The following is a 16,804-nucleotide window of genomic DNA, read 5'->3' as shown; positions in this document are numbered from 1 at the left end:
AAGCCATTTCCAGCCCAACCTCCATTTCTGGAGCTGTTGGGAGGCCTGGTGAGTCACCCTGCTCAGTACTCTGTGAGGGGGGGCTCTCCATCAACAAGCCATTCCTTTCCTCGCCTCCACCTTCCCCCTGCCCTCACCCCCCCCACTGTCTCCCTGACCGTTTCCCCTTACACCCTTTTCCCTCTCCCTGCCCCTTCCCCTCCTGTCCCCTCCCCTCCTGTCCCCTCCCCTCCTGTCCCCTCCCCTCCTGTCCCCTCCCCTCCTGTCCCCTCCCCTCCTGTCCCCTCCCCTCCTGTCCCCTCCCCTCCTGTCCCCTCCCCTCCTGTCCCCTCCCCTCCTGTTCCCTCCCCTCACACACTTGCCCCTCCTGTCCCCTTCCCTCAGGGAGACTCTCCCTGCACTTACCTGGTCCTGGATTCTGGGACTTTGAACCTGGTCACTGCCCTGCTGGAACGGCTGGGACTGAGAGGCAGGGCTTCTTCCTGAGTGAGGGATAGGAGTCCCGTCTACAATCAGTTTGTGCTCTGTAGAGAGCGCGATAGCTGCCGGGCAGCCAGTACCGGTGGGAATGCATTCCTTGCACGATGGTGTGGGAAACTTTGTCATCCCATTCACACAATCGTTCTCAGCCATTCAGTCCCACTGCAGCTGGTGTAGACATGCTTCTGTTTTGATGCTGAGGGGGAAATTGTGGTAAGGTCGCGGGATGGGTAATCCAGAAACCCAAGCTAATACACTGAGGATGTGAGTTCATATCCCCACCCCCACCCCCCCAAAGTGAAATTAAAATTAAATTAATAAATCTGGAATTGAAAGCTAGTCTTGAACGTGAAACTTACCAATTGTCGGAAAAACCCATCTGGTTCACTGACGACATTTGGGGAGAGAAATCTGCTGTCCTTACCTGGTCTGGCCTACATGTGACCCTGGAGCCACAGTAATGTGGTTGACTCTCAACTGCCCTCTGAAATGGGGACTGAGAGATGGAAACAAATGCTGTACTATCCCTATGCTGCCCATATCCCCAGAATGTATAAAAGACCCACCCTGATTCTCAGCAGTTCTGATTTTAGGCAGCTTGTTCTGTTTAACATCACCTTCCCTGAGTGTGGAAGGAGGCCATTCAGCCCATCAAGTCTGCACTGACTCTCCAAAAGAGTATCTTACTCAGGACCTCCTCTCTACCCTATTCCATAACCGGGTACATTTAACATGGCCAATCAACCTAACACATATCTTCAGACTGGGAGAAGAGACCGAGCACCTGGAGGAAGCCAGGTTCTTACCTGGTCCTGGATTCTGGGACTTTGAACCTGGTCACTGCGCTGCTGGAATGGCCAGGACTGAGAGGCAGGGCTTCTTCCTGAGTGAGGGATAGGAGTCCCATCTACGATCAGTTAATCTCCGTGGAGAGCGAGATAGCTGCCAGGCAACCAGTACCGGCGGGAACGCTTTCCTTGCTGACTCCTCGCATGATGGTGTGGGAAACTTCGTCGTCCCATTCACACAATCGTTCTCAGCCGCTCAGTCCCACTGCAGCTGGTGTAGACACGGGGAGAACATGCAAACTCCACGTAGACAGTGACCCGAGGCAGGAATTGAACCCAGGTCCCTGGCGCTGTGAGGCAGCAGTGTTAACCACTGTGCCACTGATGTTCCTGGAGGTGAGTTGGGTTGTTGGTGTCTGAGTTCTCCTGAGTTAATTTAGCCATCCTGGTATCTGTGAAATCTTTCCCGCGTTGTTTCCCATCGCCCTGTTGCTTTCCTGTCATTGTCCAGTTTTTTTGGCTGCTGGATGGTTGTGAGTTTTGGTGGGGAGGGGGGATGGGAGAGGTTTTTATGCTGGATTTTCTCTTCCTTCCCTTCACACCCACTCACTCCCCAATCTCCGGATTGCTGAGAGAGGAACATTGCATGAAGTATTCTGCTGATCCTGTATTTGGAGTAGGAGCTGCCTTTACCCAGTGAGTGGCTGAACCACTTTGGACCAGGATGTTTGTGGGTTTGATCCTCTGTCTAAGCAGCTTGGTGATTAGCAGCAAGAGCTCTGGTGGTTTCAGACCCACTCAGCACCTCCCACATCTCTCATTATGGCTTAAGCTTCCCAGGACCTGGGCTGTCAGATGTACCCCCCAAGCCCTGCAAAAGTGACTATCAGAATCTGGTGCTGGGGCTCTAACCCTGACCGGGAGTTTGAGTCCATGTTCGGGAATTTATAGCCTCACTCGGGTGAGATCATACAATCCTGCCCGAGGCCAACAGAGATTTCCCTCTGTGAGCCTCACCCTCCCCAGAATCAGGGCTGGGGAGGTGGTAAAATTCCATCACATGTCTCTATTACATCAGCTGTCAGCTCTAATTATAGCTCTCGTTCAATATTTCTCTCCATTTCCTTTATCTTCAATTTTGATTTGATTTATTATTGTCACCTGTATTAGCATACAGTGAAAAGTACTGTTTCTTGCGCACTATACAGACAAAACATACCATCTAAAGGTGTAAGATCTCCTTCCCTAAAGGGCATTAGTGTTTAGACATTTTCTAAAGGTATTCATTGTTTAACATTTTCTGTGCAGGTTTCGGAACTGCCGCAGGTTGTGCGAGATCTAGCCAACGGTTCCCTCACCTGGGCTGATATCGAGGCCAAGTACCCTCTGTTCGAAGGGCAGGAAACAAGCAAGAAAGAAAATTGATGTTGCCTCTCTATACTTCCTCCTCCTGTCCTCTGTACAGCCGGGCACTGTGAACCGTGCTGTGAATGTTGGTCATACAGGTCTGATTGAAAGCACGTTCACAAACCAGTGACTGTCCCTCCCGTGGAAAGCAAGCCCCTCCCTGCAGGATCATGCAAGAATTTAATCAGATTCTGTACAGTAAATCACAATGGTGAACTGGCTGGTTGTGGTTTTTCTGCTCTGCTAACCCTCAACTCCAACTGTTTTTACAACTGAACATCTCGATTATAATGTGATGGTGCACTCTGTAGGAACACTAATCAGTTTAATTACTCTGCTAACAGGCACTGAGCAATTTACTGTCTCTCTTGTAAATGACTGGGGAGGAGGTTTCCATAGAATGGGAGACAAGGTCACCAGTCAACTGAGGAAAAATTTTCCCATTCAACCTTAACTCCACGTAACCCTCCACAGGTGAAGGGTTATCTCACAGCAATAACCCTTCGTAAATGGAACTAATAATTTAAAACTGGTACATATGAGTATAGAATGAGAGAAAATTGAATAATTGAGGGGTTTGGGTGGTTTATATATAGAATAACGGATACCCGGGAGTGAGTTACAGACTGGAATCTAATCGAGGGGTTTGGGGTGGTTTATATATAGAATAACAGATACCCGGGAGTGAGTTACAGACTGGAATCTAATCGAGGGGTTTGGGTGGTTTATATATAGAATAACAGATACCCGGGAGTGAGTTACAGACTGGAATCTAATCGAGGGGTTTGGGGTGGTTTATATATAGAATAATGGATACCCGGGAGTGAGTTACAGATTGGAATCTAATCGAGGGGTTTGGGATGGTTTATATATAGAATAATAGATACCCGGGAGTGAGTTACAGACTGGAATCTAATCGAGGATTTCGGGGTGGTTTATATATAGAATAATGGATACCCGGGAGTGAGTTACAGATTGGAATCTAATCGAGGGGTTTGGGGTGGTTTATATATAGAATACCAGATACCCGGGAGTGAGTTACAGACTGGAATCTAATCGAGGGCTTTGGGTGGTTTATATATAGAATAATGGATACCCAGGAGTGAGTTACAGACTGGAATCTATCACCATTTAACTAATACTCTGCCATTCTGTTCCTCTTTCCGAAGAGGATAACTTCACATTTATCGACATTATACTGCATCTGCCATGTATTTGCCCACTCATTCAACTTGTCTAAATCACATTGAAGCAACTTAACATCCTCCTCACCTCTCATTCCCACAACGTTCTGTGTCATCAACAAACATGGGATTATTACATTTAGAACCCTTTTCCAAATCCTGGGAGACCTAAGCACTGATATCTGTGGAACCTACTCGTCACCACTTGCCACTTTGAAAAAACCCCACTTATTTCCACTCTTTGTTTCCTGTCTGCTAACCCCAATCCCACATGCTTTAATTTTGCACACCAACCTGTCATGTGGGATTTTGAGGGGCTGAAGAGTCTTTTTTGCATTGTATGATTCTATATGAGGAGAGGCTGAATAAACTAGGCTTGTACTCGTTAGAGTTTAGAAGAATGAGGGGAGATCTCATTGAGACGTATAAGATGATGAATGGGATGGATAGGATAGAGGTGGAGAGACTCTTCCCGCTCAAAAAAGACAGTAGGACTAGGGGGCACAGCCTCAAGATAAAGGGGAGGCGGTTTAGAACGGAGTTGAGGAGGAACTTCTTCACTCAAAGGGTGGTGAATCTCTGGAATTCTCTGCCCGTTGAAGTGGTGGAGGCTGCCTCGCTAAATATTTTTAAGAAGCGGGTTGATGGGTTCTTGATAAGAGAGGGGATTAAGGGTTATGGGGAGAGGGCGGGAAAGTGGAACTGAGCCACAACAGATCAGCCATGATCTTATTGAATGGCGGGGCAGGCTCGAAGGGCTAGATGGCCTACTCCTGCTCCTATTTCTTATGTTCTTATGTTCTTATGAAGCTTTCTGAAAGTCCAAAAATGACGCTGAGAGACCCAGGAGTCTTAGATCCAATGTTCAAAGATGTTCAGCCAAGGCAGAGCAGCAATTAGTAAAACCAATAGAATGAGTGGAATGCAGATCAAGAGTCAGAAATGTTCAAAGGTTGTTTGCACTGTGTTCTGTTCTGGTGGTCAAGAAGCAAGCATGGGAGATAGTAAAAAGACCACAGATATGACCACCAGGTTGAGGTGAAGAGATTGGCTTTTTAATCTGTTTGCCGTCAATTCAATAACTTTGCTCTCTCGTGTTGGTTTAGAGAGGTCCTGGAATGACTCCATTGCAGAGTCCATTACATCAGTTATAGATCTGGAGGGCTTGCTTTGGACAAGTGTAAACTTCAGGGAGATTCAGTTGAAGGGTCGTGATTGTTTCTGTCTGGACAGACTTTTAACTTCACAGGTTGAGCCCTTGTGTATAAGCTAAGGACCAGGTCGGGTTTCAGTAGGTATTTTTGAGCAGCAGCTTGTTGTTGGTGGGAAGCATTCCTGGTTCTTGTGGCGAGTTTGGATTTCGCTGAAACGATGCAGAAGTTGTAGAAGCTTCTTACTGATGCTGATACCACAATGTAGGGAAGGTAGCTGGGACATTGGGTACATGTTTCACAATTAATCATTTTGATTAATGTTTGGGAGTTGTAGAGAGGAATTCCCCAGGCTTTATCGAGCACAAGAGCAAAGAGGCAATATTGAGTTTGTATAGATCAGTATTTTTTAATGTTTAGGTTAGTTTATTTATTAGTCACAAGTAGGCTTATATTAATACTGGAATGAAGTTACTGTGAAAATCCCCCAGCTGCCACACTCCAGCACCTGTTCGAGCACTGAGGGAGAATTTAGCATGGACAGTGCACCTAAGCAGCACGTCTTACAGCCTGTGGGAGGAAACCAGAGCACTTGAGGAAATCCACACAGACACGGGGAGAACGTACAAGCTGCACACACAGAGTGAGCCAAGCCAGGAATTGATACTGCTGAGGCAGCAATGTTAACCACTGTGCCGTCTACGGGTGTCATTGTGGGTGCCGCACTTTAGGAAGGATGGGAAGGCGTTGGAAAGAGTGCAGAAAAATTTCACAAGAATGATGGGGTATGAGGAACTTCAGTCACTGGAATTTAATTCAGATAAATGCAAGGTGATGCATTTTGGTAGATTGAACCAGGGTGAGACTTAATCAATTGTAAGATGGTAAGGCATTGGGAAGAGTTATAGAACAATGACATCTAGGGGTACGTGTTCATAGCTCCTTGAAAGTGCAGTCACAGGTGGACAGCATGGTAAGGCATTCGGCACGCTTGGTTTAATTGGTCAGAACATTGAACACAGGAGTTGGTATGTCTTGTTGAAGTTGTGCTAGACATTGGTAAGGCCACATTTGGAATACTGTGTTTAAATCCAGTCCCCTATTATAGAAAGCGTATTATTAAACTAGTATGTACAGAAAAGATTTACTAGGATGCTACTGGGACTTAATGGTTTGAGTTATAAGGAGAGGCTGGATAGAGATTTGGACTTTTTTCTCGAGTGTAAAAGGCTGAATGGTGATCTTATAGAAATCTATAAAATAATGAGGGGCATAGATAAGGTAGATAGTTAACATATTTTCCCAAAGGTAGGGGAGTCTAAAACTAAAGGGCATAGGTTTAAGGGGAGAGATATAAAAGTTTTTTTCATGCAGAGGGTGGTGAGAGTCTGGAATGAGTGCCAGAGGTAGTAATAGAGTGGGTACAATTTTAAAAAGCGTTTAGACAGTTTTGTGGGTATAGACAGACATGGGTCAAATGCGGGCAATTAGTGATAAAAACTGGGTGGCATGGACAAGCTGGGCTGCAGGGCCTGTTTCCATGCTGTAAACCTCTATGACTCTATAATGAAATTGGATTGAAGAAGTTAATTTTGTTTTCCTTGATGTAAAGAAGACAGAGGATAGATGTGATAATGTTCAAAATCGTAAGGGTGTTCACAGCAGTTTGGGAGAATCTCTTTCCAGACATGAAAAGATTGAGAACCAGAGGGCACAGATTGAAATATTTGGCAACAAAAGCAGCAGAGACATCAGGAAAAGCTTTTTCACACCGAGTGGTTATGGTCTGGAACACTCTAAATGTGTGATGGAGGCAGATTCATTGAAAAAGGAATTGGACGGGTTATCTGAAAGTAGAGAATGTGCAGGATTGTGGGGCAAAGGTAGGGGAGTGGTAGCGGCTGACTTGCTTATTTTGAGAGCCAGTGTAGATATGATGGGCTGAATGGCCTCCTCCTGTGCCATGACAAGAGATTGGATAATTTATTGTCCCTGGATAAGTTGAAAGTTTTTTTTGTCTGTTCCTGAAGATTGCCAGTCTCCAAGTAGAACATTGGGGCTCTCAAACTTTGCCTCATGATTGGAAGAAGGCTGATGTACCATAGATTGTATGAACCTCTCTCATATTGGAAGTTGGGAACTGCTTCACATAAAAACTGGTAGAAGTGTAAAATTCTCTTCTACATTCCATGTTCCTATGGAGGAGGAGGCAGCCATTCACACCTGTTAATCAGGGAATCCCTACAGAGTTGAAAGAGGCCATTTGGTTCATTGAGTCTGCACTGAAATGTATCTTAGTCAGGCCCTTCCCTTCACTGTATCCCATAACTCTGCACATTTAGCATAGCCGATCCACTTAACCTGCATGTCTTTGGATTGGGAGGAAACTGGAGCACCTGGAGGAAACCCACACAGACATGGGGAGAGCATGCAAACTCCACACACAGTTACCTAAGCCTGGAATCAAATTTGAATCCCTGGCACTGAGAGGCAGCAGTGCTAGCCACTGAAGCAATGAATAAGAACTTTAGTGATCTCTGTTCTGCAGTGAGTACAGACACAGAGTCCTGGTGCATTCAATTACTCAGTTTATTTACTAAAGAAAATCTTGATGTCAGAAGTCTATTACAGAACATTTCAGCACATAATACAGAGATTACTTGACGAAACCATCAGTAAAAATATCGAGCAGATGAATCTGCTAATCACACAATCAGTTACAGGGCCAGTGACGGAGGTGAACAAGAACTCACTTCACCCAGGCAGGACACTGACATGGTGAAGAAATCAACTTGAATCAAGTTCTTCACATCTTCTGGGTATTAAAGATTTCTCCTCCATCAAAGTTAGAGATAACTATTATCAACATATCACTGCATTATCAACAACAGATTCTTCCAGAATTTAAACCCCTTCCAACTACCCAACTTATATATTACTAGGAATGATAACCTCTGACCCCAGTGTGAACTATTTTACCCACAGCTCTTAGTTGAACCAGGTTGAGATGAAGTAACGTTTTCTTGTCAGAGAGTCTGGGAATGTAAGAATGTTGGCAGGTATTTAATGGTGTGGAATTTATACAGGACAATGCATTCAGTGTGAGGACTAGTTATTGATATTATGAAGTATAATTTAGGTGGGGAGGGGGGGAGTCTGAGATTTTTAATCCGTTTGAAAAGGAACCCTTCAACTAATCTCCAAGTGCCAGATCTTCAAGCTCTCCTGGAGGTTTATAAGCGTTTGTGACAAAATGGTGCCAGCTCGCTGCCATTTGTTGCACACATCGTCCTGGCCCTATTGGACACAGTCTGCACCACTCCCCCTAGACCCCAAACATTCCCATACACCTCCTGGCTCTCAAATCTTCCTTCAGGAATTGCACTTTCTGGCTTCCTGCTGATGACTGGAGAAGCAGGAGAGGGCAGGGTGGGCAATCTGTCCCATGCCCATCTCATTAGATCTGTCCATCCCTAGGGATATCTGTGGTTCAGAGGTCAAACTGCTCATCAAACGTTGATCACTGACATGTGCAAGTCGGAGATCATTCTCTAGATTTGGCTAATCCAGCTCCACAACCCTCTGAGAAATCGCAATCCTGGACTCAGGAGCATCCCTGGTTTTCATTACTGCATCACAGTGTCCCTGCCTTCAGTGGCCAAGTCCCTAATGCTCTGGAATTCTCTTCCTAAACCTCTTGTAAGCTGCACCTTAAAACCACCACTTTGGCCATCTGACCTCGTGGCACCATACGTGGGTCAGATTTTAGCCTGTGAAGTTCACTGGGACTCCAAAGGTGTTATTAGCAATATCAGTTTTTTATCATTGCAGCCACCGTAATGTGACTTGATAAGAATTCATTCAGACAGAAAGTCATAGAGATTTGATTGGTGTCTTGAATGTTCCAAGATCAAAGCTGTTGGTGAGATCATTTTGGAGGCTATCTTAATAAAGCTTGCCCATCAGCTCCCCAATGGGACGATTCTGGATTCGTGCTCCCTCCCTCCCCCCACCCCCACAGGTTATATTGAATTAACTGGAGACTATTATCAGGAGGATGTGAAAAGTCTTTCCCTCCAGGTGAGTTTGGGTTGAAGTTAACACTGGGGCCCGTTATTTAATATCTCACTCTAACACAGTTTTATGGAGGAATTGCCCGAACAGGAGAACGCTGGAAACACTGCTTCAGTAAAGGTGGTTTTAAATGTGTGTAAGTGTCTCTGATTCTCACTGACCTGGTAAAAGGACACTGTCCCGGCCTCATAATCCAACTGGATGCGCATCCTGCTGATGGCAGGGTACTTCATTAAGTAAGTCTGCTGGTTCTTATGACAGGCTGTCAGCGAACCCCGATAGAAATATAAACACCACGACTTAGTGCTGTTGGTGAAGTAAGACTCCAGCCCTCCCCGGTCTATGCTCCCATAGGCAATACCCACCCCCCAGGCAATGCCACCAGTCTTCACATCCCAGGAGTGGCAGCCAGCGGTGAAGCTCTGAGCGCACAGGATCTGGTGCATGTTCTCGAACATTTTGGAGTTGTGCCAGGAATTCTCTCCCATGTACCCAAACATGACCGTCTTCTCATCATCGGAGACATTCAGGAGCCAGTAGGCTGAGTCTGTGTCCAGCGTCAGTATCGACCACTGATCTACGGGAGGGAGGGAGATACAAAGTGGTCAGAAGTAAGTTCACCCTACTGATGGGGAGCTCAAAGGTAAAGGCCACCAGCGAGTCCATCAATCTCATTGATTCCAATCCCTCCCTCCTACCAGACATACACTAATAATAGGAGCAATGTAGACAAATTCTATTTGGAGGAAGGAACTGAAGACAGTGTTGCTAAGTTTGCAGATAATACAAAGATATGTAGAGGGACAGGTAGTATTGAGGAAGCAGGAGGGGCTGCAGAAGGACTTGGACAGGTTAGGAGAGTGGACAAAGAAGTGACAGATGGAATACATTGGAAAAGTGTGAGGTTATGCACATTGAAGGAAGGAATGGGGGCATAGATTATTTTCTAAATGGGGAAATGCTTAGAAAATCAGAAACACAAAGGGACTTGGGAATCATTGTTCAAGATTCTCTTAAGGTTAACGTGCAAGTTCAGTCGGGAATTAGGAAGGCAAATGCAGTGTTAGCATTCATATCGAGCGGGCTAGAATACAAGAGCAGGTACTTCTCATGCTGTATAAAGCTTTGGTTGGACCCCATTTGGAGTATTGTGGGCAGTTTTGAACCCCATAATCTAAGGAAGGATGTGCTGGCCTTGGAAAGGGTCCAGGGAGGTTCAGAAGAATTATTCCCGGAATGAAGAGTTTGTTGTATGAGGGACAGTTGAGGTCACTGGGTCTGTACTCGTTGGAGTTTAAAAGGCTATGGGGGGCCGGGGGGGGGGGGGGGTGCGGAATCTTATTGAAACTTAGGACGCTGCGAGACCTGGATAGAGTGGAAATGGAGAGGATCTTCCCACTGGTAGGAAAAACTAGAACCAGAGGGGCACAACCTCAGGCTGAAGGGACGATTCTTTAAAACAGAGATGAGGAGGAATTTCTTCAGCCAGAGAGTGGGGAATCTTTGCCACAGAAGGCTGTGGAGGCCGGGTCAATGAGCATCTTTAAGACAGAGATAGATAGGTTCCTGATTAATAAGGGGATCAGGGGTTATGGGGAAAAGGCAGGAGAATGGGGATGAGAAAAATATCAGCCATGATTGAATGGCGGAGCAGACTTGATGGGCCGAGTGGTCTAATTTGCTCCTATGTCTTATGGTCTTAAATAGTGGAAGGAATTGCAGGAAGGAACATGAAGGGAAAACTGGGTTACACATCGGCATAGAATAATAAAAGACAATTTCAACGCCCCCAAATAGGCAGTAAATGTTCTGGAAAGAGAAAAAGGAACAGAGTTACTACGGTGAATGTAGGATTCCTTTCTCACTCAGCAGGGAGAAAGCCCAAAAGGAAATGAATAATTGCTCCATATTTTAATGAGGGATGAACTAAAACTGAAAGAAGTAAGTGCTGGGGAGCATTTCAGTAGTAGTGATCACAATATAATAAAAGGATGGTGAGTAAAATAAATAGTATATGGATTTAGGTAATGGATTAGATAGAAAACTGCAAAATAAAGGAGGGTGGCACTCAAGAAAGTAAACTGCAAAAAGTCTTTAAAAAACAGACAGAAAATACAGAAGTTACTTCGAAAAGATAAATCAACAGCGTTCAGGGGTCACTCCACTGAAGCCAAAAACAAACAAAGTAGTTATGGAGCACCAGGAACAAAAAAAGAACTGAAGGGAAAATTGAATCTAAACGGAAGGCATACAAGAATCACATTAATAAGTTATAAAATCTTTTTCGCAGAGCGTGATTAAAATGTGGCACTCACTGCCAATGTGAAATAGTGAGGAAGCTTAGATGATTCCAAAGGGAATCTAGACAAGTATACAGTGGAAAAGCGAGTAGAAAGTTAAGTAGAAAAGCTATGTGTTAGATAGAATAAGAACATAAGAACTAGGAGCAGGAGTAGGCCATCTGGCCCCGCGAGTCTGCGCCATTATTCAATAAGATCATGGCTGCTGTTTTTGTTGACTCAGCTCCACTTACCCGCCCCCTCACCATAATCCTTAATTCCTTTACTGTTCAAACATTTATCTATCCTTGCCTTAAAAACATTCAGTGAGGTAGCCTCAACTGCTTCACTGGGCAGGGAATTCCACAGATTCACAACCCTTTGTGTGAAGAAATTTCTCCTCAGCTCAGTCCTAAATCTGCTCCCCCTTATTTTGAGGCCATGTCCCTAGTTCTAGTTTCACCTGCCAGTGGAAACAACTTCCCTGCTTCTATCTTATCTATTCCCTTCATAATCATATAGGTTTCTATAAGATCTCCCCTCATTCTTCTGAATGCCAATGAGTATAGCCCCAGTCTACTCAGTCTCACTCATAATCCAAACCTCTCGACTCCGGAATCAACCCAGTGAATCTCCTCTGCACCCACTCCAGTGCCAGTATATCCTTTCTCAAGTAAGGAGACCAAAACTGTACACAGTACTCTAGGTGTAGCCACACCAGCACCCTATACAGCTGCAATATAAACTCGCTGTTTTTAAACGCCATCCCTCTAGCAATGAAGGACAAAATTCCATTTGCCTTCTTAATTACCTGCTGTACCTGCGAACCAACTCCTTGAGATTCCTGCACAAGGACACCCAGGTCCCTCTGCACAGCAGCATGCTGCAATTTTTTTGCCATTTAAATAATGGGCCATTTTACTGTTATTCCTACCAAAATGGATGACCTGACATTTACCAGCATTGTACTCCATCTGCCAGACCCTTGCCCACTTTGAATGGGAGGGGACATGTGGGATAAGCCTGAGCATAGACAAGTTGGTCCATGTGACCTGTCTCTGTACTGCATAATCCAGGTTTAAAAAAATACAGGCTAGCGATCTGAGTGTTTGCATTCTGTATGAGGACTAAGATCTTAGCCTCTGTATTTTTTTAATGATGTGGAGATGCCGGTGTTGGACTGGGGTAAATACACTATGGAGTCTCACAACACCAGGTTAAAGTCCAACAGGTTTATTGGGTAGCAAATGCAACTAGCCTTTGGAGCGCTGCTCCTTCGTCAGGTGAGCGGGAGTTGTGTTCACAAACAGGGCGTATAAGTATACAAATTCAATTTACAAGATAATGGTTGGAATGTGAGTTTTTACAGGTAATCAAGTCTTAGGTGTACAATGTGAGTGGAGAGAGGGTTAAGCACAGGTTAAAGAGATGTGTATTGTCTCCAGACAGGACAGTTAGTGAGATTTTACAAGCCCAGGCAAGTCACGGGGGTTACAGATAGTGCGACATGAACCCAAGATCCCTGTTGAGACCGTCCTCATGTGTGCGGAACTTGGCTATCAGTCTCTGCTCAGCGACTCTGCGCTGTCGTGTGTTGTGAAGGCCGCCTTGGAGAATGCTTACCCGAAGGTCAGAGGCTGAATACCCGTGACCACTGAAGTGTTCGCCAACTGGAAGGGAACAGTCTTGCCTGGTGATTGTCGAGCGATGTTCATTCATCCATTGTCGTAGCGTCTGCATGGTCTCCCCAATGTACCATGCTTCGGGACATCCTTTCCTGCAGCGTATCAGGTAGACAACGTTGGCCGAGGTGTAAGAGTATTTACCATGTACTTGGTGAGATAATGCCATCCAGGTTGATGATCCAGCATGTTTTGCAGAGGTTGCTGTGGCAGGGTTGTGTGGTGTCGTGGTCTCTGTTCTCCTGAAGGTTGGGTAGTTTGCTGTGAACAATGGTCTGTTTGAGGTTGTGCAGTTGTTTGAAGGTAATAGCTGGAACAGCCAGCAGAGAGATCCACGGTATAGCAACCGAAGAGGAAAGAGTCCAATTGGACTCCTCCGGAAGGCCGCTGCCCTCGACTGGGCTTGTATGTCCAAACCATCAGGAGGTGCATCAACACCAGATTCATCAACCGCACTCACCAGACAGCCCCGAACGTTACCCAAGCACAACGCAACACATCCGCGGCCTTTTGGCCTTGGAGGGAGTGCAGAGGAGGTTTACTAGGCTGATATCGGAGTTGAGGGGGTTGAGCTATGAGGACAGGCTGAATAAACTAGGCTTGTACTCGTTAGAGTTTAGAAGAATGAGGGGAGATCTCATTGAGACATATAAGATGATGAATGGGATGGATAGGATAGAGGTGGAGAGACTCTTCCCGCTCAGAAAGGACAGTAGGATTAGGGGGCACAGCCTCAAGATAAAGGGGGGTGCGGTTTAGAACGGAGTTGAGGAGGAACTTCTTCACTCAAAAGGTGGTGAATCTCTGGAATTCTCTGCCTGTTGAAGTGGTGGAGGCTGCCTCGCTAAATATTTTTAAGACGCAGGTTGATGGGTTTTTGATAAGCAAGGGGATTAAGGGTTATGGGGAGAGGGCGGGAATGTGGAACTGATCCACTTCAGATCAGCCATGATCTTATTGAATGGCGGGGCAGGCTCAAAGGGCTAGATGGCCTACTCCTGCTCCTATTTCTTATGTTCTTATGTTCTTATGTAAGACGAACCACAACATTGTCATCAAACCAGCAAAGGAAGGGCCATCGTCATACTGAACAGAATGGATTACTGTAAAGAAGTGTACCGACAACTAAACAATGAGGAACACTACAGACAGTTACCCACAGATCCAACCAAAGAACACACTCGTCAACTCAACAATCTGATCAAGACCTTTGATCCGGACCTTCAGAGCACCCTCCGTGCTCTCATTCCACGTACTCCCCGCATTGGAGATCTCTACTGCCTCCCAAAGATACACAAGGCAAACACACCTGGCCATCCCATCGTATCGGGCAATGGGACTCTGTGTAAGAACCTCTCCGGCTACGTCGAGGACATCCTGAAACCCATTGTACAAAGAACCCCCAGCTTTTGTTGCGACACTACGGACTTCCTACTGAAACTCAGCACACACGGAGCAGTTGAACCAGGGACACTCCTCGTCACAATGGATGTCTCGGCGCTCTACACCAACATCCCCCACAACGATGGCATTGCTGTGACCGCCTCAGTACTCAATGCTGACAACTGCCAGTTTCCAGATGTAATTTTACAACTCATCCGCTTTATCCTGGACCACAATGTCTTCACCTTCAACAACCAGTTTTTCATCCAGACACACGGAACAGCCATGGGGACCAAATTCATACCTCAATATGCCAACATCTTCATGCACAGGTTCAAACAAGACTTCTTCACTGCACAGAATCTTCAACTGATGCTGTACACTAGATACATCGATGACATTTTCTTCCTTTGGACTCATGGCGAACAATCACTGAAACAACTATATGATAATATCAACAAGTTCCACCCCACCATCAGACTCACCATGGACTACTCCCCAGAATCAGTTGCATTCTTGGACACACACATCTCCATCAAAGACCTCAGCACTTCACTGTACCGTAAGCCCATGGATAACCTCTCAATGCTCCACCTCTCCAGCTTCCACCCTAAACACGTTAAAGAAGCCCTCCCCTACGGACAAGCCCTCCGTATACACAGGATCTGCTCAGATGAGGATGATCGTGACAGACAGCTCCAGACGCTGAAAGATGCCCTCATAAGAACAGGATATGGCACTCAACTCAATGATCAACAATTCTGACGTGCCACAGCACAAAACCACACCGACCTCCTCAGAAGACAAACACGGGACACGATGGACAGAGTACCCTTCGTCGTCCAGTACTTCCCCGGAGTGGAGAAGCTACGACATCTTCTCCGGAGTCTTCAACATGTCATTGATGAAGACGAACATCTCGCCAAGGCCATCCCCACACCCCCACTTCTTGCCTTCAAACAACCACACAACCTCAAACAGACCATTGTTCGCAGCAAACTACCCAGCCTTCAGGAGAACAGTGACCACAACACCACACAACCCTGCCACAGCAACCTCTGCAAGACATGCCGGATCATCAATATGGATGGTACCATCTCATGTGAGAACACCATCCACCAGGTACACAGTATATACTCCTGCAAATCAGCCAACTTTGTCTACCTGATACACATCATGATGTGGAGATGTCGGCATTGGACTGGGGTAAACACAATAAGAAGTCTCACAACACCAGGTTAATGACACAACAGCGCAGAGTCGCTGAGCAGAGACTGATAGCCAAGTTCCGCACACATGAGAACGGCCTCAACCAGGATCTTGGGTTCATGTCACACTATCTGTAACCCCCGTGACTTGCCTGGGTTTGCAAAATCTCACTAACTGTCCAGTCTGGAGACAATACACATCTCTTTAACCTGTGCTTAACCCTCTCTCCACTCACATTGTCTGTACCTTTAAGACCTGATTACCTGTAAAGACTCACTTTCCAACCATTATCTTGTAAATTGAGTTTGTGTCTTTATATGCCCTGTTTGTGAACACAACTCCCACTCACCTGACGAAGGAGCAGTTCTCCGAAAGCTAGTGGCTTTTGCAACCAAATAAACCAGTTGGGCTTTAACTTGGTGTTATGAGACTTCTTACTGCGTCCTTTCAATGACATTGATATAAATATCTTCATGGATCTTCAAAAAATTTTAAAACTGGACAATGGTCTTTTAAGATGGCTGAACCTGAACAGAATGAGCTAGCTGGCAGTTTCAAAGAAACTTAATGCCTTGTTATCTCAGAAGAGACACTAACAGCACAATGAGGGGTGGCAGAGACTAAATTCTAAGAGAACTATAGAAAGGGATGTGTCGGGTGGGCCACCCAGAATCTATCTGCTAGGACAAAGGGCCCCACAACCTTCATAGAATCATAGAAACCCTACAGTGCAGAAAGAGGCCATTTGGCCCATCGAGTCTGCACTGACCACAATCCCACCCAGGCCCTACCCCAGACTTCCTCTGAAGTCTCAACGGTTGGAACATTTTACTATCTCTGGAACCCACTCGGGGTGGGGAGGGGGGGAGGTGTTGGGGGTGGGAAGGGTGTTACATCCCCTTTTGCCAAAGACACTATGAGGAGATGGGAGTCAAATAACGTGACTCTCTGATAGAACCTGTTATATTGCTTTGCTGTACTGCAAAGCTCGCTCTGCCATATTACCCATCTCCTATGTAGCAGAACAGCAAAGAGCCTCTGCCTAGACTGAATACCTGGTCTCACTTACACCATTTCTACCCAAACTTCTGTATCATTGTCTACACCACTGATTCATCTCAGTGTGCCAATCTCCTCGTCTGCAGTCAGTGAATTGTACAGCATCAG

The 16,804-nt window shown here is 45.9% G+C and overlaps 2 protein-coding genes across 2 annotated transcripts in view; one reads left to right on the top strand and one right to left on the bottom strand.

The window, feature by feature from the left end:
• gars1 (glycyl-tRNA synthetase 1) overlaps nucleotides 1-3,148 on the top strand; it is a 38,581-nt gene extending 35,433 nt beyond the window's left edge. The window contains exon 17 of the mRNA XM_080217689.1: nucleotides 2,577-3,148. Coding sequence (XP_080073815.1) covers nucleotides 2,577-2,693 — 117 coding nt within the window. The 3' untranslated portion in view covers nucleotides 2,694-3,148. The remainder of the gene's footprint in view (nucleotides 1-2,576) is intronic.
• A 5,992-nt stretch (nucleotides 3,149-9,140) lies between these two features.
• Nucleotides 9,141-16,804, bottom strand: part of LOC145359931 (E3 ubiquitin-protein ligase TRIM7-like) — a 33,716-nt gene continuing 26,052 nt past the window's right edge. The window contains exon 6 of the mRNA XM_080214806.1: nucleotides 9,141-9,661. Coding sequence (XP_080070932.1) covers nucleotides 9,141-9,661 — 521 coding nt within the window. The remainder of the gene's footprint in view (nucleotides 9,662-16,804) is intronic.

This window comes from Carcharhinus amblyrhynchos, chromosome 2 (genome assembly GCF_965287045.1).
Source record: "Carcharhinus amblyrhynchos chromosome 2, sCarAmb.v2.hapA, whole genome shotgun sequence".
Classification (NCBI taxonomy): Eukaryota; Metazoa; Chordata; class Chondrichthyes; order Carcharhiniformes; family Carcharhinidae; genus Carcharhinus; species Carcharhinus amblyrhynchos.
The sequence above is the reverse complement of the archived record's forward strand: the minus strand, read 5'-3'. Positions and strand labels throughout refer to the sequence as shown.